General features: G+C 40.1%; 1 protein-coding gene across 19 annotated transcripts in view; it reads right to left on the bottom strand.

Annotated features, from left to right (window-relative positions):
* LOC105227705 (ELKS/Rab6-interacting/CAST family member 1) overlaps positions 1-22,770 on the bottom strand; it is a 113,476-nt gene that overhangs the window by 49,742 nt on the left and 40,964 nt on the right. For 12 of the 19 annotated variants that reach the window (XM_049452041.1, XM_049452043.1, XM_049452042.1 and 9 more), the window contains one exon: positions 17,085-17,132. The exons of 5 other annotated variants lie outside the window; for them this stretch is intronic. In XM_049452041.1, the coding sequence (XP_049307998.1) occupies positions 17,085-17,132 (48 nt within the window). Of the gene's footprint in view, positions 1-4,218; positions 7,554-9,861; positions 12,497-17,084; positions 17,133-22,770 lie in introns of those variants that run through there. 2 more of the 19 variants (XM_049452045.1, XM_049452044.1) reach the window with 2 other exon arrangements.

The following is a 22,770-nucleotide window of genomic DNA, read 5'->3' as shown; positions in this document are numbered from 1 at the left end:
GCTTCTTCATAAAGTTCCAAAAAAATATATATATAAAAAATAGGTTGATGCAACACAACCCCCTAAAAAATTTCATTACACGTTTTAAACGCTAAAAATATTCCCGCCGTCATAAAAACTCTTTCCTTCTACGGTTAAATTTGGCTTGAACGCTCCACCCAACGAGTCAACGCTGTCGGCTGTGGTACGCAAAAATATACACATGTGAGAGCTTGCACCCATTGAAGTTGCCACAATACTCAGCGCAACAGTATCAGAGTATCAGATATGAATAGACAAACCATTCCAGAGACAGGAAAGACAATAGAAAGTAAGACAACAGCAAAGGATGGGTAGGCAAGTGCGGGAGAAAATAGTGCAGCCAGCACACGTCGCTCGTTGATTGTTGCGAGTCGTGTGCGTATGGAATTTGTAAGGAATTTCGTGACAATCGTTTTGGTTGTTGTTGCAGCGTACTTTTTTGTAATTCATTAACAAACTGTAGGTATGGCTTGCAAGGCTTCTTTTTCAAGGCTATGCGTGCTGGGCATACTTGGGCGATCTTTTCAGGAGTTCAAGCACATTTGGCCTTCAATGCCGTTGCCAGCAGGAAATGTGGAAATTGGAATGAATGTCATATTATTTTTATTCAATATTGTTTGGCATTTCATCGTAGAAATACTTGCTTCTGTACAACGTTTAGAAATCGTTCAACTTTTTTAGGAAAATTCATGTTCTGTAAAGAATTTGTTTCGCTCAACTTATGGTCAATATAATTGGCATACCGATTCGGCGTTGTTCGCAACAACTCGGACAGACGTATGGAGCGACTTGGACGAGGATCCTTTCTGACCCAATGGGTATGTAAATAAGCAAAATTGACGCAGTTGGGATGAAGAGCAACTTGAAGACATTCAAGAGCTGCCATTTCATCCAGAAAACATAATAGTTTGGTGTGGCTTGTGGACCCGGGAATAAATATGATGCCGGTGAGAACATAACTGTTAATGACCACCGTCGTCGCCCATTGATAACTGACTATTTGATGCCTAAAATCGAAACTCGTGATCTCGACTAATTTTGGTTTTAATAAGAAGGCGCTACTTTTGCACATCGCGTCAATCAATGGATTTATTGAGCGAACACTTCGGTGAGCAGATAATTTCACATTTTGGGCCGCCCGATTGGCCGGATCACTTCGTCAGACATTTTCTGTGGTTTAGGCCTTCGAGCAAAACATCATGCGCCAGTTACCGGTCGAAATGCTCGAACGAGTCATCGAAAAATGGACTCAACGGATGGATCATCAGAGACGTAGCTGCGGGCAACTTTTGAAAGAGATAATTTTCAAAAAATAAAGCCAACTAATATTCTTTCGAATGACAATAATTCTCTATTTGAAGTTTCCATGTGTTTTATTTAAAATAGTAGGGGACCTCGAAATGGATCACCCTTTACAAAGAGGTACTAAATACCACTATCTCTACAAATAACATCATTCTAGACTTTCTTCTGATGACTGGCGTTGCGACAGTCAAGAGATCAGGTTATTTCGGAAAGCAATTGGACAATGGTTAAACACCTACAAATCCTGACTTGACCCCGACATAACAGGCATAAGTGCCCGCCTAATCACCACTTTGCATACACTGCAGTAAAATCAAGTCTGAACATTTTTTGAAGAAGGTCGCAATAAAAGAGCATACATACGGGAAATATCGGCAATCCTAAAAAACAGTTTTCAGATAAAAAGAGAAGAGAGTAATTTATTTAATTACGTCTCATAGAACGGATCCAAATTCGACCACGTCATATTCACATTTTGAGTTAAAAAGTGTTACCTCGAAAGGTCTTGGATTACGTTAGGTTTTGACCTGCTTATAGAACGTGGCTTCCGCTGATTTCTTATATAGATGACGTATCTTTAATGGTAAATAGAAAATTCTTAGGTAGCTAGCTGGAGGTAAAATCAGACGGCGTTAAGTCGGAGACTCTATAAAGTATACGTAATATTTAAATGATCAGAGTTTCAAATGTACTATGTCCGACATTCACATGTCTGGTTTAATTGAATGTCGGCATGGTCAGAGATGTCAGAAAAGTGCTATATTGAAATGAAATCATATTCTTTGAATGGGTTTGCGATTATATAACAAACACAAAAATGAAATGACACATAACACATTATACAGCCGGGTCCTTAGGAATTCCTAGGAGTTCTTAGGGAGCCCGACTGGCAGTAGATCACAGGTAACACTGTGGTCTACAGGTCACACCAAAGACTAAAACATGGTACCACGGGGAGCAGTTTGCCCTTGGAGTTCGCTCCAATCGGCTCATTGGGTTCGGCCCTTTGGGGAGATTCGTGGTGGCTGTGGTTTAAACCTAAATGCAGGAAGGGCTTTTGTCCGATGTGGAGTCGCACTGCGGCCGGGTGCCGGACCCAGAGTACGGCAGAGGTTTGGGTAGGCCTCGAACCCGACCAAGGTGGCTAGGGTGTTTCCTTTAGTTTTCACCCGAACCGATTGGAACCAAGGTATAGGTGTAAGTGGAGCACTATGCTTTGGTTCTCCCATAGTATGGTGTTGTGCATGCACTTATGCTTTGGGGCGTTGATCGGCGCATTATACTGATCTGCGTGTTTCAAGAAATAGAAAACACCGTCACGTAAAAACACATTGACAGTTGTCCATCTGTATCCCCCCTGCGGGTCTAATTTAAATGTCAGAATGGTCTAAGTCAGAAATAGTGCACATTATAAGCTTCATATTATTTCACATATTGAACAAGCGACAAATGTCACCAGTCATTGAGTTTTTGGAGACTCAACTGGTAGTAGCAAAAGCTAGAAAGTCTATCCAGAGACTATCACCTGGTACCACGGGGAGCAGTTAGCCCTTGGACTTTACTCCAATCTACTCTTTGTGTTTGGCCCTTTGTGGAGATTCGTGGTGGCTGCTTAAACCTAAATGGCAGGGCATTTTGTCCAATGTGTCAGTCTCGTAACCGACCAAGGCGGCTATTCATACTTTGGTTCTCCAAGGTATGACTGCTGAATGTATTTATTTTTTAGGGCGCTGATCAACGCATTGTATTGATCTACGTGCTTTCAGAAATAGAAAGCACCGTGAGGTTAGGCCGTCGCCGGCAGGTACTAACGTAAATCACAACGGACTCTGTCCATCTGTATATAGGTATACTAGTCCTTGAGTTCTTAAGAGATCAATATGAAAATTTTCACACGCGCTGTTCTCCCCAAGAATGTGCTCTTTTGTGGGACCCAACAATAAGAAAGAAGTATAGCATTCTCTCATACAAACTGACCAATTTAACTCAAGGCTTTGTAGAGAAAACATCTGTCACTGGAACCTCAACTCGCCTCAACAAAATTATAGGCACAAAACCCTTCCATTTCTAACCTAAAAATATTACAAAAAATATAGTTTAGCCCATAGTATCACACGATAGCCAATTATTTGCTATGAGCGAGTAATTATGTAATTAAAAAATACACTTAAAAAAGTATTTAAGTAATTATGCTTATTGTTCACTAGAACTCAGGTGAAACCGGCAGACATGAGCCTTTAAAACTTTAGTTTTGTTTCTATGCGTTTTGCGATGTATGTTGAGTTTATGTACATATGTACAGATTTATATAGTTATTTGCAACTAGCAGTAGTTAATTTCTGACTTATACAGAAAAAAGGCTTTTGAACTCTGGAAAAACATATAAAATATTATTTTAAGCTAGCAGTTGCGGATTGTGGCATGTAGCATGTGGCATGCAAATATTGTCGTTTCACTCGTTATTGATTTATTGGCGTTGTGTTGGCATGCTGATTATACATATGTGTACTCGTATTAGTATTGATTTAGCTTTCGTTTGTGTGGTGGGTGTTGCTTAGTGGTATTGGTGTTGGCTTGCAGTTATTGTTATTGTTATAATATTAAGTTTTAAAGCGTTATGCCTTTGGTAGTGCTTGCATTTGTGGTTGATTGATTGATTGATTGACTCTTTGACTGTTTGACTGTTGGATGCTTTTTATGCAGTGCGTGAGCAATTTGTTAGGTGAGCGATGGCAGATGATTTCCATGCTTGTGCAGCACAAATTGCTGATGATTGCATATTGCTGTTTTTGCATTTTTTGTTTTCTTGATAAATTTGCTTAGATAACATGTTAAATGGACGCAGTCGCCGCTCGCGCTGCACACCTGCGACAGCGCTGCGTTCAATACTACCTTATAGTAGACGTAGGCATTGTCCATAAGTTAGCTTGCGGCGCGCGGTGTGTGAGTGAAATGCCTTGCAGCAGGTTTGCTGCGTTTCCTGTGCGCAGCGGAGCGTGTGGCTCGGTAGTAGTGGCTCAAATGCAGCCTGTTCCTCGCTTGTTGCGGAGTACAGGCGTTTTCGGTGTGCAGTGTTTTCGGCAGGTGAGCGCAAGTGTTGGACTTATCCTATTTTTAGCTTAAACGTTTTTTGTAGCAAGTTTGCTATTGGCGTTGCTTTCTCTATGTTAAGCTAGCAAATATTGCTATTTAAAGATGTGTATATACATAAGTGTGTGTGTGTGTGAGTGTGGGTTGTTGTCGTTGTTGGCACGAATGCAGTGAAGTGGCAGTAAATGTGCTGCTTGAGTGGGCAGCAAGCCAATTTTGTAACACTTTTGGCTTTGTGAGCACTGCTCCTCGCTTTGGTCGGCCCGTTTGGCGCGCTTTCTAGCTGCCGGCACGTATCTGTACGCTTAGCCCTAAATGTGAGCGCTACTATTGGGAGTTGTGCGTTGCTTGGTACAGCACGGCGTATGCGCAACTTTTTTGCACGGCACAACAAACACTCAGTTGTGCGCTCAGTTCTAGTATTTTTTGTTTACTCTGCGTTTGTACTGCCTTTCGTTGCTATATTTCTATATACGGCTTGCTTTTGGCCGTTATTTAATACGCTTATTGTCTTGTTTCGCTGCGCATTTCGTTTTCTTTGTATTCTTTTGCGCTTTTGTTGTTGTGTTGCGCTATTCAAGTATTGCTTTTGTTTCAGTGGGTTTGGTGTTATTTGATGGCTTGGCGTTAATATTTTCCACTGTCCATAACTTTATGTTGTGTTCCAGTACACACACACACATACACACGCTTATGCAAGCGCGATGGCAAAAATTTCGTTTTTTTGTTATTGTTCTTACTCCACAGCAAGATTTGCAAAGTTAATAACCCAATGGTTCAAATTACAAGATTTTCCTAGTATTTTCCCTTCACTCCCTCCACTGTCCCTATTCCCGCTGCCGCACTGCACTGCCGCTGCTGCGCGTTCGCAGTCTGTCCGTCCTCGTCTGTAGCCGCGTTTGGTCGCCTTTGCCCCAAAGCTACGCCAGCTATGCTGCTTTGCCTATTGTTAATGCGCCTTTGTTGTTTTTGTTGTGTGTTCTTTATTTCTGCTGTTGCTGGTTCATTTGGATTTTGTCCCGATTTCGTTGTCGCCGTTATTGCCGTGTTATTGTTGCCACACTGTTGTTGTAAGTGCTATTTTTTCCTACCGTTGCTGTTGTTGCAGCTCTAAGGGCTGCTGTTGTTTTTGCATTTGCGTTTTCAGCCTCTTGGCTCGTTTGTCTCGCTTCGTTTCGCAGTGTTATTGTTGTTTTTTTTTTGCTTTGCCTTTTTTTTTAGAAATTATCGATTTTACTTTTTATCACATTTGCAGAAAAAAAAACAAAAGAAATCACAATTCTTCAGCATTTCCTCGTCGACTTCAACATCGGGGCATTAATTTTTGAATTTTCTTTGAATTTTTTAATTCAGAGAAATGATTTTGCTTATTTTCTATTTGATATTCAACACTTATTTGTCGTGGGAAATTGCTTTTCGTTGCGTTCGCGGGTTGGCAGCGCGTGTGGTCAGTAGTAGCAGGTTTTTGGGGCGAAAAGGCACAGTAATTGAATGGTACGCTTTTCAAGGACTCGATTTTTCCCGCACACACACTCACAGGCACACGAACGTAACCGACAATTTGCAAGCGAACTCGCCAATTCACTTTATGCCTCAAAAAACGCAAGAAATAATGGAAACGCGTGGATTCTTTTTGGTGCTTTCGAGGCGGCGCGCTAGAAATACGCAAAACATTTAACGACTTGAGGCGCTACGTATGGCGTTTTCACTTTCGATTTGTGCCGTTTTGCGTACAGTGCGAACTCCACTCGTTCAAGGCTTTTCAGCAGCATTTAACGATTTGCCCACACGCTCGATTCGCTTGGCTCGAATATAAATCGTAGGCTGCTATGAAATTCCCCGTTTGCCTGAATCGCGTAACGGCGCTCCGTAACCGCGCGCGCGTGCTGTGCGCCCCTACAGTCGGTCACAGCGATTTGGCCGTCTGCCTGTCTGCTGGTCCGCGCTTCAAAACGGAATTTATTTTTATTACACAAAATCACTGAAATTTCACATATATGTATGTAAATTGATTGGTGTAGGCGAGGAGCGTGCGACCGTACAGCGCCGTGGTATAACCGCTTTGATATCCGTTTTGCGTCTTTTAGCCTCAACGTTGCGTACACAACTGCCCGCACCAGCTCGGTGCTAAGCTTTTCGGAGCGACGACACTGCCACTGCACTGCGCCGCGAAATGCATTCGCCAAGAGCGCCGATACATTGCACGTAGGTGTGAAAGAAAAGCTCTCTCGCCTGCCTTATGTGCTTCGCGCTCTGCCAATTTGCCAACTGCTTCCTTTAGGTTTACGTCAATGTGAGCGCACTCCAGCTTTCTACTGCTATTGCTGCTGCTCTCTACTCTGCTTGCGCTCTTTGCTTTTGTGTGTGCGCTCTCGCTTTTGGCATAGCTTTTCAGTTGTGTCAGTAACGAAGGCAGCAACACGAAGCGCTTAAAAGCTTATGCTGGGCTTAGGCCAATAGCCAACAGCGCCAAGCGGTAAGCTCATCTTTGTAGCTCGGATTTCGGCGTTATTGATTTGTCTGCTTTGTATACTTGACACCATGCGTTCACGCGTGGAAAAATGCCGTTGCGTGTGTGTGCGCGCCTAACTATGTTACTGTTACTATTGCTGCTGCAGTTGCCTTGCGTTGTTCTTGTTTTGGCATTTGCTTTTTTCGCTTTTTGACCGCTGTTATCCTTGTGCTCATTTGCTCTCGTACACATTTGTTTGTGTTTGCTTTGGCAAGAAATAAAACCGTTGATTTTACGTTTACGACTTTTTCATATATTTGCGCTTGCATGTGCATGTGAGTGTGTGTGTGTGTTAGTGTTGTGTGATATTACATTCTTGTTCTTGTGGCAGTCAGTGCGCTGCGCTGGACAACAGCCATTCTACAGCCGGCGCATGCAAGCGCGTGCCGAAGCAGTATTTCTAAGCGCCATAAAAACACATTTATTTATTTAGTTTAATGGGTTAAAGTTGCTATGAATATCCATAGCGATGCATGTGCTCACATTTTTAGATGAGGGTAGTCCAATTTGATGCCAGCAATGTTATGAAGTACAAACGAGTTTGATGGTTTCATTAAAATCACGCTAAAAGCGCCAGCTTTAACTTGAGTTGCTTTGTCGCTTGAGTTGTCACCAAATAATAGTGTATAGTATATATTTTTGGAGAGATATTTCAAAATTTCTTTAAGTCTCCATAAAATCTTGTTTTTAGAACCCTACTTAATAGAAACTGAACAAATCGTCATCAAAACTAAAATTCTCCCACATATAACTTCTGGAACAACCTTTAAATGAAACTAAAGTCAAAATTTTTTCGAGAAACCTATAATTTGATGATAATATTGTGGTCAGAAAAAAGAATACTCTTCTATTCCCTTCTCTTTAAATTAATATGGTACTTAGACAGAATAATTTAAAAAATGTCTATACTTATCTTAGAGTTTTATTCTTAAGTAGAATGCAGTAAAAAAATTTAAGACATTTTATCCTATCGTTCTCAAGTTATTAAAATCAAAGCGGCTTGAAGTCTGCAATTTTTTATAATGGATAGAAGGAAATTTGTGCTGGGATAGAACAATGTCTCCTAAAAACAGCATTTTAGCAAAGATGTCCAGCATAGTGAACGCAAAGTACTTGTTCGCTATATTGGAATGTGGAAAGGATAGATAAGAGTCCATACGATAAGTCGAAACTAGATAATCTAATAGAAGGTGCTTTCTTTTCAGCAAAATCAGATACCAGAACCATCTTCCACAGCATTGAAGTGCCTTTCAAGCGATCACAGCAATTAAATAAAAACTTCTTAATCGACAAATACACCACAACAAATATACATACATATATAAGTATATGTATGTGTATACAAATACCCAAACGACTTTGAAATCACTGAAGTCTATTAGGGGTTCATCAATGTCTATTAGGCTCACATCAAAGCCTCGAATTCTTAGCGTACAAGGGGTCATGGTATCCATTAAGCATATTAAGAAGACAGAGCAGGCACCAGCTTACAATTAAACTCCAATAAATTTCTCAACAAGCAGGCAAACGTAGCGCGAATGTGGGCCACACTTTCGGGGTATTAATATTCACAAAGAGTGACATAAAAACTATAATCGGAGATCTAACAGGTCACTTTCTACGTGGCAGATACGCTAGCAGACCGGGAACACCATACAATGACTACATACAGGGAAAGGATCGCATCTATCGGTCGAGAGTTTCTAGAGGGTGTGTCGGAGGTTGCTCAAATATAACCTTTTGTATTGATGAGCGTCGTCAGATATCCACAACAAGAGGCAGTAAAGTTCAAAACCTTTGCGATTTCATTAAAATAGTCAAGGAGTTCACAGCCCAAACAGCATGTGGATAATTCTTATACAGTGCCAGTTAAAGCATTAAGCTCATTAAATTTGGCCATTTCAAACGTTTGTCACTGAAAATGTACTCGCTAACGTCCAGTGATGCTTCGTAACCATAAATTCAGCTCAACTTTTGCTATTTAAGGTGGGGGATACTTTTAGAATTTTCAAAAAATTAAATTTTTTTTTCACTCTAATCAAGTGAGAAACTATTCAAAAATATAGTCCCGAAGTTTCATTGAATTACTCCGAATATTTTCGAAGAAATAGACCCTAGAACCATTGCACTTAATGCTGCGTTCTGTGCAACCGGAGAACTTTGAGGCTCGCTTCCTCGAAACTAACTTTTTTTATCCGGCCGTCGAAATTGCGAGCGAATTACTTGACCGATTTACTTGAACTAAAGCATATTTTGAAAACAATTTTATACTCAAGTGCGTGGTAGAGTACTTTTCCGAGAAAAATGTCATTTTGACAGTTGTTTAACTATTTTCATGTCGAAAATCGCAGTTTTTGGAAAATCCATCACCAATTTTTCGAAAATCTCAAACCCCTCTACTATGCACTTGATAAAAGCTTTCAGTTAAGAAAAAAATACTTTTTTCGTTTCAGATAAGAAGCTGAGCCAGCAAGTTGACGGCCGCAAAGAAATTTCTATGGAATCGTTGATGTTTTCGCCATTTCTTTTTTACATAAAATATTTTTTATTTTTGAGTTCAATAATACCTCTTAATATATATGCAAAGAAATCGGAATCGGAATATTTTTATTCTTCCATAATAAAGTTTGCAAAAAACTACTTTTTTGACGGGTTTTCTGCATTTCCATTACATAAAATCATTTATTCTTAGCAGATAGTTAAAGTTTGAGAAGGGTTAAGTTGAGTGTTCTTAAAAAAACGCATTTGGCCGAAGCGTCAAGTTATAATTTCTATAGCAACAAACCCTAAAATTTATTTTTATCAGAACAGAGCGAATGTCTGGGATAAGTAGGCGGATCAGCGGCATAAAAGACACGGTAGTATTAATGACTTGAAGAAGAGACAGAACGAAAGTCTCAGCCCTTAAGTGCATTATAATAAATATTTCTTACCTTTTAAGAACAATAGCTAATAATTAGAAAATAAAGTCTGCGCTTTTATTTTCTTTACCGGTTATCACTTCGCGCGACTTTTGAGTTTTTGTGATTTGAATAAAGTGTCTTTGTGATCCAACTATCCCATTCAGGTATAACCGTCAACTTCACAATAGTTGTCATACGCAAATGTGCACGCTAATTGCTAACTTTCGGTGAATCAATTTCACCAACTGAAATCATTAAATTTACGGCACCTTTTTATTGCTAAGTGAATGCTTATGAAAGCAATCTCAGCGCAGCAAACGAGCGGAGCGCTGATTACCACTTATGAGCGCCAATTTTCGCCATTACAAGTACGAGTAAGTGCTCGGCAAAGTTTACTGCGTGGCCATGATAGAGCCATCAAACGCGTTATCCTTGAATGCACCGTTAAGGAGGAGCGATTGCCGCGCGCGCGCGAGTCGTGCCCAGCCAGTGCACGGAAGACGTTACACTAAATTCGCGCTACTGCCCGCGGTGTCGAAAGATCATTCGCTTTGCCAAAGTGGCGCGGCTATGCAAATGAGCGCGCGGATGTGTGTGCGGGTGTGTAGCGCTTATGTAAATGCAGTGAGGAACAATGTACTTTCGTGTAATTGCAGGTGCATATACTTGTCCGTTATCTGCAAGCGCTTGTGGAGGCGCGCGCGCGTGTGTGGCTGAGGGCGTAACTCGACAACTGCCAAGCGGTAGCTGCGTTTATCCTCAGGCATACTGCATGTGGGGAAGACGCAACTAACTGTCGATAAATCAATAGTTTGACATTTAAATTTAAATTGCTTCCCAGCGTTGCACCAGCGCCAATGTCAGCCGCGACACGGAGCCCACAGCGCCGCTTTCGTAACCAAGCCGGCGGGCGCGCACACACACACATATTTACTGCATGCAAATATGGTGAGCAGGTGTTTGCATTTTTACCATTTTCTGTTTAAGTTTCTTTGGCGCAGCCGTTGCTTGTTGCCTGCTAAGGTGGGTGGGTGCATAGACGGGTGTGTGTATGTGTGTTGTCTGTCTTGCACTTCATTTATTTGCATGTTTATTTACAGTTACCATTACTTTTTCGTAATTTACTTTTTTGCTTTTTTGCTGCTGCCGCTAGCTGTTTTTTGTTGCACGTTGTAAGCTAGTAGCATCTAATGTGGCACATTGTTTGGCTGTACTTTATGCCGCCGCCACGGCACTACAATCGTTAGCATCGTATGCAATCATTATTATTTGTCGTTTTTTCGCCATTTGTGCTTTGCCACTCACTGCGCTCACCGCCCGCTTGCCGCATGCAACATACGCAGACAAGCATTGTGCAGCGTTTTGTTATGCAAATTGCAAACACTCAGTTGCATAAATGTGCGGAGAAATGTCTGCTTTTAGTTGCATGCACGACTGATGTGACGTAAGCCATGTGGCGTGTTGCGTGTAGCATGTGGTATGCTGAACTTCATTCACTTTGTATGCACCACTTAAATTTTACTTCAATTCCAGGCACTTCAAGCGACAACTTCACAGCGCGCTGCTGGCAAACCACCGTCACACGCACACGCACATGCATACAACGAGGTGGCAGCATTGTGGCATGTAATTACGAGCGGCGCAACTTTTTAATAAATAAGAATTGCGGTGAAGTAAGCCGAAAGAAAGGCGAGCACAATGTCTGCCGACCGCCCCACCTGGCGTATGAGCAACTTTACTTACTTGTGACACTCGCACACGCATGCCACAAGCTGCTGCAGGAATTTGTGGGCGTCGGTGCCGCTGGCTTTCAATGTAATTAGAAGCGGCATCAGCCAACGCACACACACCCAAACACAAGCACTGCTGAAATTATAGGCTTGTTTGCATAATTCTTCTACTTCCCTTCATTTGTGGCACACGCAGCTTCACTGCCACCTTAGTGAATGTTTTATGATGCTGTCTGCGGCCGTCGCTTTGCGCCTGCAACTGCACTCACCACACAGCGCTGAGAGCTCATTGTCGCCGACGCTGCGTAGCCCGTACTTTAATGTTAGCGGCAGATCGTGTAATTATTTTACATGAGCCACCCTTGGAAAAGCTCATATCACCACGCATTGGAGCTCCAGCTTATTTGCATTTTGTGTGCTCTTTGCTATTGTTGCATGCCACAATTTTCACTGAAGTTTATAACAAACTTTAGAACCTTTAATTGCCGTTAGCTCGAGAACGTGCATGGGACTCTGTGAATGTGTATGTCTGTGTGTGACAATAAGCATTTTTGCTTGTCTTTGCATGTGTGTGCGTGATTTCATGGACATTTGTGTTGACTTTGGAGCATGCCATAAGTGCTGATTAAAATCTTAAAAATAAAAGCACACATTAGCTCTGCTCCCCCTGCTGCGCTTGCTGCGCCTGCGTACAGCGTCACCTGCCAATGAGTTAAATAAGCTTGACACTTTTTAATAACAATTGTGTGTATGTTTGTGTGCGAATTCTAATGTCAATGTCTACTTTTATGTGCATATTTTGCGAGAGATAAAAAGCGCAATTTTTTTTACACCGAGCCCTCTCTTAGGAAATAAAATGTTTATACTTTTAACTCTGGGCATTTTTAACAGACGTCAGCTAATGCTATATGTGCTATATATGCTATATATTCCAGAATGGCATAGTTACTAAAATTAACCAACTTTTACGGTAACTTTATTTTTCGTGTGCCTTGTACATTATCTTTGTCTTCTATGTAGTAGCATGTAAGCATATATTTCCGACACGATCGTCCTAGAGCCCATATAGAAGGCGAGGAAAGGTATTGCAAGTTTTCCAAGGACTGGATTTGTAGGTTAGCAACTCGTATATTTTACACCACCATAAAGCTCATATACACAATATCAATGGTTTACGGTACTGACCTTCTGAAGCTATAACCAGTTCCCATTTTTCTGGAAGTTTGTGAATTCCATGCGAAGAGAACGCTGACGGCTTGAAAGAATAAACCAAACCAATTTTAAATAAAGTATTTAGATGTGAAACGCATATCAGTATGAGCGTTCTGCATACACCGGAAAAATAGGAGTCAGAAGTTGTTAGGGCTGAGTGGAGCTCGTCATGAAGGAAAATTTGTTGCCTAGTGTCTAAACGCAAACTCTAGGTTTTTGGCAATAGCTCGCTTCATATTGGTAAGTTGTTGGCTATAGAGTTTCTCATAAACATACAAAAACGCCCTTTTGTACCCAGCAAAACATAGAGCTTAGCTTTTTCGGCATGTCTGTTGCCTAAGTTGGTTGGCTAGGCTTCATATATGACTTTGTGCGTTCGGAGTTGCCATTTTTTTAATATGAAGTTGATGAAGAAGAACTTCCATCTAAAACACTTTTTCGGCCACAAAGATCGAAGTATTTCAGTGAAAGAATAGTATTGTTTACCTTTCAAATGAATGACATACATATACTGAAAAAGCGAAATTGTACAGAGGCTTTCAAACGCATTTTCGGAATATTGCAGAAATGGAATAATAATCAATTTACACCATTTCTCAGCAAACCTTTCGAATATATAGCCTTATTTCTAGCGATAATTCTGTGCCATAGACTGAAAAAGCTGCTCTGAAGAACATGTAAATGAAGAGAGCCTTGTTGATAGATATATCGAGTTTTGATCATAAAAAATAGTACGGAAATTGGATCACCCATTGAAGGCAGTGGTTTACTTTGGCAGTGGTCAGAAATTGACTTGTAACAAAAAACATAAACTTTGAAGTTGATGAACTACCTAATATTCACTTAGCGATCTGGTTGCGTAGTTTTGTGAGGCTTCCATATCGGCTGGGATATGAGGAAGTAGAAATTCACTCCAGTAAGACAAATGTCTTATTAATTCAGTAACAAAACCACAAATGCAGTGGCAATAATTAGGCAGTGCTAGAAATAGTTCAGAAAGTTTCGAAATTTAAGCATTTCTCTCACTTAACTTAACTTAACTTAACTCAACACAACTCTCCCTCCATAATTTAGACGATAAAATTTATCGAAATAATTGCAATTTCAGAAATCAAATAAGCGGATTAGTAAGTGAGGTTTGAACCGCGACCTAGAGTCTATTGTGCCCTCAATCAAATAAGTAACTAATGCATATGTCTACAGGCCCTTAAGAATTGCTTGGAAAATATTGTCAATCAGGTGAAAACTATTAATATAACTAATTTTATATCCAGCATTTCGATTCAACTAAAATATTGAGATAAGTACATAACGTTGAATGGAAGATGATATGTAAAATTAAGTGGACTCAAAGCCATACGAATAAAGCTTTGGTTAAATCTCTTACATATCGCTCATTTGCTGATTTTTGAGTTAATGCTGCAGAATTGTTCGTTATATCATACTTCATGTTGAGTGAAAAATTCATACGAATACCTCTTATGTGCTCCGCTTGAGAAGAGGTGTAAGGTTATAGTCAGTTGAAAACTTTAAACGCGTTTTCTGGAGAATCGGTTTTTTTGACTTATGCCGGTCTTGCAGCAAATGAGCGATATGTGAGAGTAAATTCAACAGACGGCATATGAAACTGAACAAATATGCTCCGAGTACAAATTTAGATTACAATTATGAAATCCATAAAAAATCTTTGGTACACGGAGTCTGGATATCCCTACCATAGAAAAATGAATACCAGTGAGAGCGCAAATCTAAGAAGTGCTGAACGCACTGAAAGGTGAAAACTGTTTCGATTTGGGACGAATGTCGTATGAAGACTTTACCTGTCATTATCACCATTTAATTATCATAATATAACCTCTAGGCCATTAAAACCAATTTGTAACATATCAGACCGAAAAGTAATGTCCATAATATTTTGGTTCCGTAATACATTGATAATATAATAAGTAGAAACCTTTCAAGAAACTATCTTGGTACCTCTGAGATGGCTCAAGGAGTGAGTAATTTGATAATTGTTTACATTACATTTCATTACAATAAAGCGCTTGTATGGAATTGTTGTTTTATTTCACATGATATCTTGACGTTATTTGGCAAGTGTTATTATCTGAAGCAGCGGACAATCTCCGAATATATTAGTCAGGTCGAACCACTATATCATATAGCTGTCATAAAAACTCCTATCAAAATCAGTATAAAGATCTTTTTATAACTTTTTATTATATTTTCTTGTTTCTACTTGTAAATCAGCTTAGAATATTTCAGTTGCAAATTCAACCAATAAATACCGATAATTATCATAATGCATTCACAGAAATTATTATTTTAACTTCAGAACTTCTTCAAATGACCCCCGTATTATCAATGTGACGATCAGCTGAGCCGCAGGGGGGTATAGAAAATATGAGCAAGTTGCCTTACTCTGGTTGCTAGAAGCAATGGCATATATAAAATTGAAATATGAAGTCATTGAGAACTTTTTTTAAAAAAGTATTGCTCATGAACTCCAAACATAATACGAATGGGAACACTTTCAGAATATCAGCAATTTTAGAGCTATAATATCTAAGTATTATTAGCGGTCATAAAATCATTTTACTTTTCCTTTTATTTTCAATGTTTTTTTTTTTTTGATATTTTACAATAAACTTCTTATCTCCACAACACATACATCTGCAATACAAGAAATATTCTAGTAAAAAAGTCTTCATTCTCCAAAAAGTCTCGGTGTGTTTTGTTTTCCATAAAAGCACTGATTTAAAAGTTATACGATGTGATATTTATGCATCAAATGTACTGTATTCATATAGTACACCATGTCGTATGAGCAACACAGGATATATGAATCACTTGTATGAATGCTCAATTCATTTGATGTATCATAAGTTTAACTGGTATAACTTTTAAAGCAAACATTTTTTATTAGTACATAATCTTTTAAAATTGCTTTAGTTGCTTAAGGCAAAATATTAAGAATTCCCAAATTGTATGCATGGGAAAGAAAATATGATTTATGCACGGTTTAAATGCATTCAAACATATGCTTTCGAGGTACACACGAGCATGTGTGTGTATGTGAAATAACGACTGTGTGAATGACGGTGCACTTTGTGTGTTGACAAAGTAAAGCAATTTGTTTGCTTTGTGCATGAATTGTAAATTCAATTTATTTTCGGTTTTGTAATCCCACCGGCTGACACACTCACACACATATGCGTCAGCCAAACACTGTTGCCTACCAACAGGCGCAGCGGCAGCCACGAAGCACTCCAAATGCCTGCAGCACTCGTTGCTCGCGTTCGCATCACGTGTTTGGCGGTATTGGAGGTGCGCCGACAATTGCATGTTCAAAAAGTTCAAGTTAAATGGAGCTAAATTATATTTCTTTTCAACTTTGTCACTGCTTTTATTTACAGTACGAACTCAAATCGAAATGGCAACAAAACGGAATGACACAGACACACGACCGCATGCGCTAGCTGAGTTTGTATGGATGTGTTGCTGTACATTCTGAGGCAGGCAATCGATGTTTGGCATTGAGTGACGTGGTGCAGGGGGGTGGGGCAGTATGATTTGTGATTTGTTGTTTTGAAACGTGAACTCATTCATTATTAATTTTGACCTACAAAACAAGCACACATACACACATACCTGCATATAGTGAGCCAAACAATCGCGCGCTGCCGCGCTGGTGTGTATGTGTGTGCATGTATGCATGTATTGGTGAGTGTGAGTGCATGAATGAAAGGGGCCATTTAAATCTAATTAATTGACTGCCTGCATTTGTGCTTTCACTGCTACAACAAACAGCACTCAATTTTTCATAAATATTTCCTGCAAACTGACGTTCTAGCCTACCGTTATGCACACCATTTGCTCGCTTGTTTAAGTGTATGTGTGTACAAGCATAGTGAAATGTGTTGGTGTGGGGGCAATTGCTCACGGCGAGGCCTTTTTATTTATGAAATTGTTAATGGGCGTGAAATGTCCACACACACACACACACAAAGCGGTAGCGCATTCCCGCGCTAATGCAGAGCTAAAGTGGCGAAAGCAACGCAAAGCAAGCTATTTACGAAATGTACTTACTGCCGAGCGTTAACAAGTTACCAATGCTCAAGGACCCTACAATTTGCGCCAGCACTAATCACACAGCAGTTGGACGTTAATTAAGCGTGCTGCAATTGTTTTTGTTTTTGCCTTGAAAATTATTTCTTGTGTGCTTGTGTTGTTGTTTATATTTTCGTTCAAGCTTACTGGTTGAGTGCGTTTTTGTTTTGCTTACTTTTGTATGGCGACAGCGCAACTTACCCCCTTCTCTTCATTGGCGAATTTCTTAATCTCCTTCTCCAAATCAACCTGGCACGTTCAGGGTCAAATAACGGTTAGATATAAATGAAAATTAATTTGCTGTGAATATTTCTGTACTATCTATCTAAGTAAATTATTTTGTCCTTTACTATTCTCTACTTGGAGTTGTGGGATTTTTCTGTGAGATATTCGAAAGAGTTATTATCAATAAGTTTACAAAGCAAGGGGGTTTGATAAACCATGTAATGGAGACTAGGAATTCATATATAACAGCTTGCATAAATAATGTTTTTAGAGATATAAAGGGTGTGTTTTAAGACCGAAGGAATCTCTAATTCTTTCAGAATATATAGCAATTAAGTAAATGATAAAAATCATAGCTTTTTAGTTAACAAATTTTATCAATTCATCAGTTAATAGGCCTAAACTGATTTGCGATTCTCGTTAGTATTCAGCAACCAAAAGTTGCACCCAGTTCAGTGATGTGGAGTAATTTTCCAAGATGACTCTACAAATTTCCAACCTTCCGATATCAAAACGAAAGACATTACACTTTGGGCAATCAACGGCTTCGAACCGTTTAAACTCCCTGGTATGGATGATATGATGCAGAAAATATCAGAAGCGCTAGTATCTTACCTGATGACAATATATTCATACCGAATACGCGTAAAGAAGTCTCCATATTCTTTCGAAAGAATGTCTCATTCCTTCTGAAAGCATTTGAAAAGACCGAGATACGCTTTTATTCTCGATTCACGGAGAGCACACTTCACTCCCTTTAGGAATATAATCAAGTAGTATTTCTTGACATAAGTGGAGCATTCAATAATGCCTTCAATGACGGAAGCGTTAGGAGTTTGGAAATCCGTTTGGGAATCTTCCATTATAAAATACATATGTATATAGTTTGCAGAAAAAATCTCTGCAGCAAAATTAGCTGCAAGATTGGCTGAATGCTTCTCAAGAGCTTCATGGAATAGCTCGATAATAAACCAAATACCCTAACGCTTTAGTTAGGAGAGAAGGTTTCAATCCCTCAAAGAACCAAAAGGGGAACAACATCTATACCGTAAGTTATTGTCTTGGGCGACTCTTCAAACTTCTGGAATACTTCGGTACTTTCCAGGAGAAAGTATTTCCAATAAGGAAAGCTATAATAAATAACAATAATCTCATATTGTAACTCGTCAGAGAATGCCATTAACAGCAGTAAAGGCAGTGGTTGTCGAAAAGTGGCATTTATTCAGGGCAACTAGGCTCCAGGCCACAAAGGTATTCCGGTAAACGAAATAGTTGATGAGATTGCCAAAGGGGCCTACCGTCAGACTATCAAACCAGCACCAGAAATACGGACGTCATTAAGAACCATATACATCCGAAAGTGCTGTGAGGGTGAGATGGAATGACTTAGGGATATGCAAGCTCTCCAAGTTCATGTGCAAGAGTCCTTAAGAAAAACACGACAGCTTTTTGCTAACACGGTATCAAAAAGACTTTGTGGGCCTAACGGCAGGTCACAACCTAGCCGCATGTGCATATTAGGGACGACGACTCATGTAGAAAGAGCAGGGAAGTAGGCATGAAAGGGATGTTGGAACACTTCTTTCGCAGTTCAATAGATCAAACAAAGTACTAAAATCGTCAAGTCGCTCTTAAAGTTAGCAAAAAATCTTAACGTCTCGTAGGGCAAATACGTTAGCTTAAATTAATCAGAGTCTCCAAGGCATTACTAAGAACCAATAGGTCCATATATCCGGTCAGTACAACCTAATCTAAACTAATTGAACGTTGAAAGACCTCTAAAAATAGTGTATTTCGCAGGGTGTTGCACACCTTAGCTAGAAGGCCGGAGTTTTTTTTTACAAATTCATATTAAATTGACACACTGGATTGAAAGATTGATAAAGAAGAATTCTTGTATAAACCCTGTTTAGGTTTTGTGATCTCTTACGGAATGAATAAGCTTGCTTTGCCAGAGCGAATGCACCTTTGTAATATATGCGAGTTGTAAGTCTACGGCTTCTTTGCTAAAATGTTAAGTCCACACGTCTATATCAACATGAAATCTCGCAGCTGCTGACTTCCAAAAACTATATAGTATACACTATTTTCACAAACCGATGCCTTCGCAATTTTTACAGCACTTCTGACCCGTTATCATTTTGAACACGGACACACACCTATGTGAGCCGAAGTTCTTAAATGAAAATGGTGTTGCAGGGTGATTAGGTCCAGGCATAACTACCTGGAGCACTGACGGCCGGAATCCACAAGGCAACCGAAAGAAAGGCCGATCTGTTCTAACCAAGAGAAAAAATTTGGACATCGAAATAGCTAACGTCAAAAAAAAGTTGTAGTCAAGGCTAGCAGAAGGTCGAAATAAATAGAAAACTCTCATTGTAGCCCTTTACTCCCTCACGATATACATATATGAAGGCTTCCTTGCTGTCATTGCAAACCGAATTTTTCATAACAACTAAACTGAGTAGATATTTAAATTCAAACTATATTACTAAGTTCTTATTTGATATGAAGAAATGTCCATTCTATTGGCAGCTCCACCTTTGATACAGGTAGCATTAGTGTAGGCGAACATACGAGTACTAAATGAACAATAGAAATCCATGACACGCAATGACCTCGAAAGTACAGTACAAGTCGGTCGTTGATATAAGAACTGAATGGAACAGTTTAACATCTAGACAAAACTCTCATTTTAGTATCTGACCAGTGTTTTATGTTGAAGCAATACATAACAACATGAATATAAGAATATTCATATTCTTTTAGAAACAACTACCAAGTGAGCTTCAAATTTGAAAAAAATATATAAAATATTAAGGCAATTGGATTATGGACACTAAGCAGAGGCCTCGTTTACTGCGAAGTTTAGTTTGACTACACTCAACTTTTGCACAACTTTGAAAAAGTCTTTTGTGCAAGTTTCGCAAAAATTCTCAAACCTAGAAACTACCATAACCTGTGAGGTTTAAGTAATCAATCAACAATACATTGGTTGTTACTGTTGTTAAAACATTATAGGATGCATTGTTGAAGTTAATATATGCTGCTCAATACGCCTTCAAACCATAAAGAGAACGAAACTGCTGCACTTCGTCGTTGCTTGCAGTTTCAATAAGAACAAACAACTCAACTTTCTTGACATTTTTATAAAAGGCTAATACTAGACTACAAGAATACAAACATAATAAGACCTCTGAGGTCGCCTTAACGCCACCTCGCATAATATGATAAATTATTGTTGTTGTTTTAATATGTATACTAAAAATAATAATTTCAATTATTTTCGTTTGTCTACAAACTAGCGTTAATTGTAAACATTACTTTAACCAAGCGAAATTACGACTGGCACATAATGATTAAAACTTGCGAAAAGTACAAATAATGTAGTACGTAAGGTGTGGATACACTGCGTATGAGCAACCAAATAGCCCAACTAAACAGCAGCAAATATGTGTTCGTCGGGGCGTATGAGCGACAGAACGAGACATTTGTATTTTCGCAATTTGTTGACTGACAGCGAAAAATACTATATGCTCATGAAAAAAAACTGAAAATAGAAAATTTATATATACTAGGTAACAAAAAGCACAACTAATGCAACAATAGCAACAACGAGCGTGGGAAATGAAAATCGACGTCAACATTAACAAAGTCGATGCTCAATTTGGACGACGGCAAGAAGCACCGAAAAATAGTGCCAGCAGCAGTGACAGCAACGAGCACAGCACAACATTAAAACGCCAACACTAACAGCAAGAACAACAACAACTGTTAACAACAAATTTTTATTATTATTGCGCTCGCATTAATCCCCTTTCCGCCGCCAGCGCCGCGCTTATCCGCACCAGTGCCGTTTTCGTGCCATTTAGTTATATCCGTTCACACGCGCGTTGCGCCGCGCAACGCAAAGAACAGTGGAAAGCGCACGCCAGGCTGTGCGTATAATTCGCGCATTGTGTGCCGCAACGGATTCAAGGGCATGTTAAATTGTACCTCTGCCTACATATTTGTATGTGTGTGTGTTTGTGCCATCAAATTGTGGAGGACGCGTTGTGGGTGAAAGTTCCATATGCTTGACGGCGACTGCTCGGTATTGGAAGTTCGAAATGAGCAGCGGCCAGGGGCGTGGGCAGCACACACACGCTGAAGGCAAGGGGGCTATGCGGTGCGGCACTGTGCCATGTAAAGTACAAGGCTTTTGCGTTATTTTCTTTACTTGCGGATGGCGGATGGCGGAGGCGAAGGCAAGTGTGCTTCAATGGCTATTACAGCTTGGCGGCTGGGCGAGCTCGGTGCCAACATGCCTGGCATGCTCGTGGACACTTTGTAGCCGCGCACATTGTACTCTTACATTCCAAAACAACAAATAAAATATACACTTTTTCGCATTTGGCACAAATTATAAGTTATACATTTATGGTTATGCGCAATTATTTATGTGTGGAGTAGACGCTACCGGGCGCTTGTGGGTCGTTAAGTAGCGCCAAATGGGCTCTGGCAGACGCAGGTCCCGCCTGTACACCTCTTGTGTTGGCAACATTAGAAATGTTTAACCATGTTACACGCGGAAATTAATTTAAATGCAGACAAAAGAAGTAATGTAGTAACACTTTCAGGTTTCCTTTGAGCAGAAACAGCCGAGGTGGTGACGGAGGGCCAGTATCGCCTGTACCGGTTTGCTTAATTTTGCCTACAATAAGAAATCAAGTGGATGTGCTGGACTGAGAGTGCGTGCAGAAAGCGCTGGTAATTGGCAACGGCGGCCAACAATAAAGTGGCAACTTTGTGAGGCGCTTAATCACGATTACAATCAAACAAAATATTCGCAATTACAATAGCGACTTGGTCTCCTGTTTTTCCTCGGTTTCAAATGAAGACCTCAGTAAGTGAAGTGAGCCTGAAGTCAAACCGTAAGCAAGCGTTCTTTGAAGTAAAATGTTGTTTGGAAATTCTCTGTTAGCTTCGTTGACCCTTCGTCGGCACTTAGCCAGGTATCTTAAAGACGGAGATATAAAGTGCCGAAAGGCTCTTAAAGACGTCTATAAGACTCGAATAAGTGGACAAAAGATTAGACCGCTAATGTATAGGCCTTAAGCTCGCTGATATTGTGGTCGAAGCTAGTCAATGAGCGAATTACCTCACTAACATTGGCATCAAGCTTCTTTCAAACTAAACTTGTCTGGTTGGCTGGTCACAGCAAAATCGTCGAAAACCGCAAAGTCGATGAGTTTGCACGAAACGGTACCCTTACCTAAATTCCTCCAGGATGGGAATGAGCAGGGGTTCCTCTGTCTTCGTGCATTCGAAAGCTGACTCTACAGGTATCGCGCGAGCTGAATCTACGGGTATCACGGAAGTTGAGAAAGCGTTGGTTAGTAACCAGCAAGGCTTCAAAACCCTTCTCGTCCATTTATCTGCCGGCTCTTAGCAATGATAGCTGGACACCGTCCCATTTGCACTCACGCGGCAAGGCTAAACATTTGGAGGGCGCAACTTGTCATAGTTTCACGGAAAAAGATGGGGTCCAACACTTAACCTCTTTTTCCTCTATTGTCCAACTTTCACCAGACTAATATTGAAGCATCTTGGCAGCCATCCTTTCTATGAACCCGGCGAGTTAGCTGTCTCAATAATTTTATGGCAGCCTCTAGGCATTTTG

This window comes from Bactrocera dorsalis, chromosome 3, assembly GCF_023373825.1.
Source record: "Bactrocera dorsalis isolate Fly_Bdor chromosome 3, ASM2337382v1, whole genome shotgun sequence".
In the NCBI taxonomy this organism is placed as follows: Eukaryota; Metazoa; Arthropoda; class Insecta; order Diptera; family Tephritidae; genus Bactrocera; species Bactrocera dorsalis.
The sequence above is the reverse complement of the archived record's forward strand: the minus strand, read 5'-3'. Positions and strand labels throughout refer to the sequence as shown.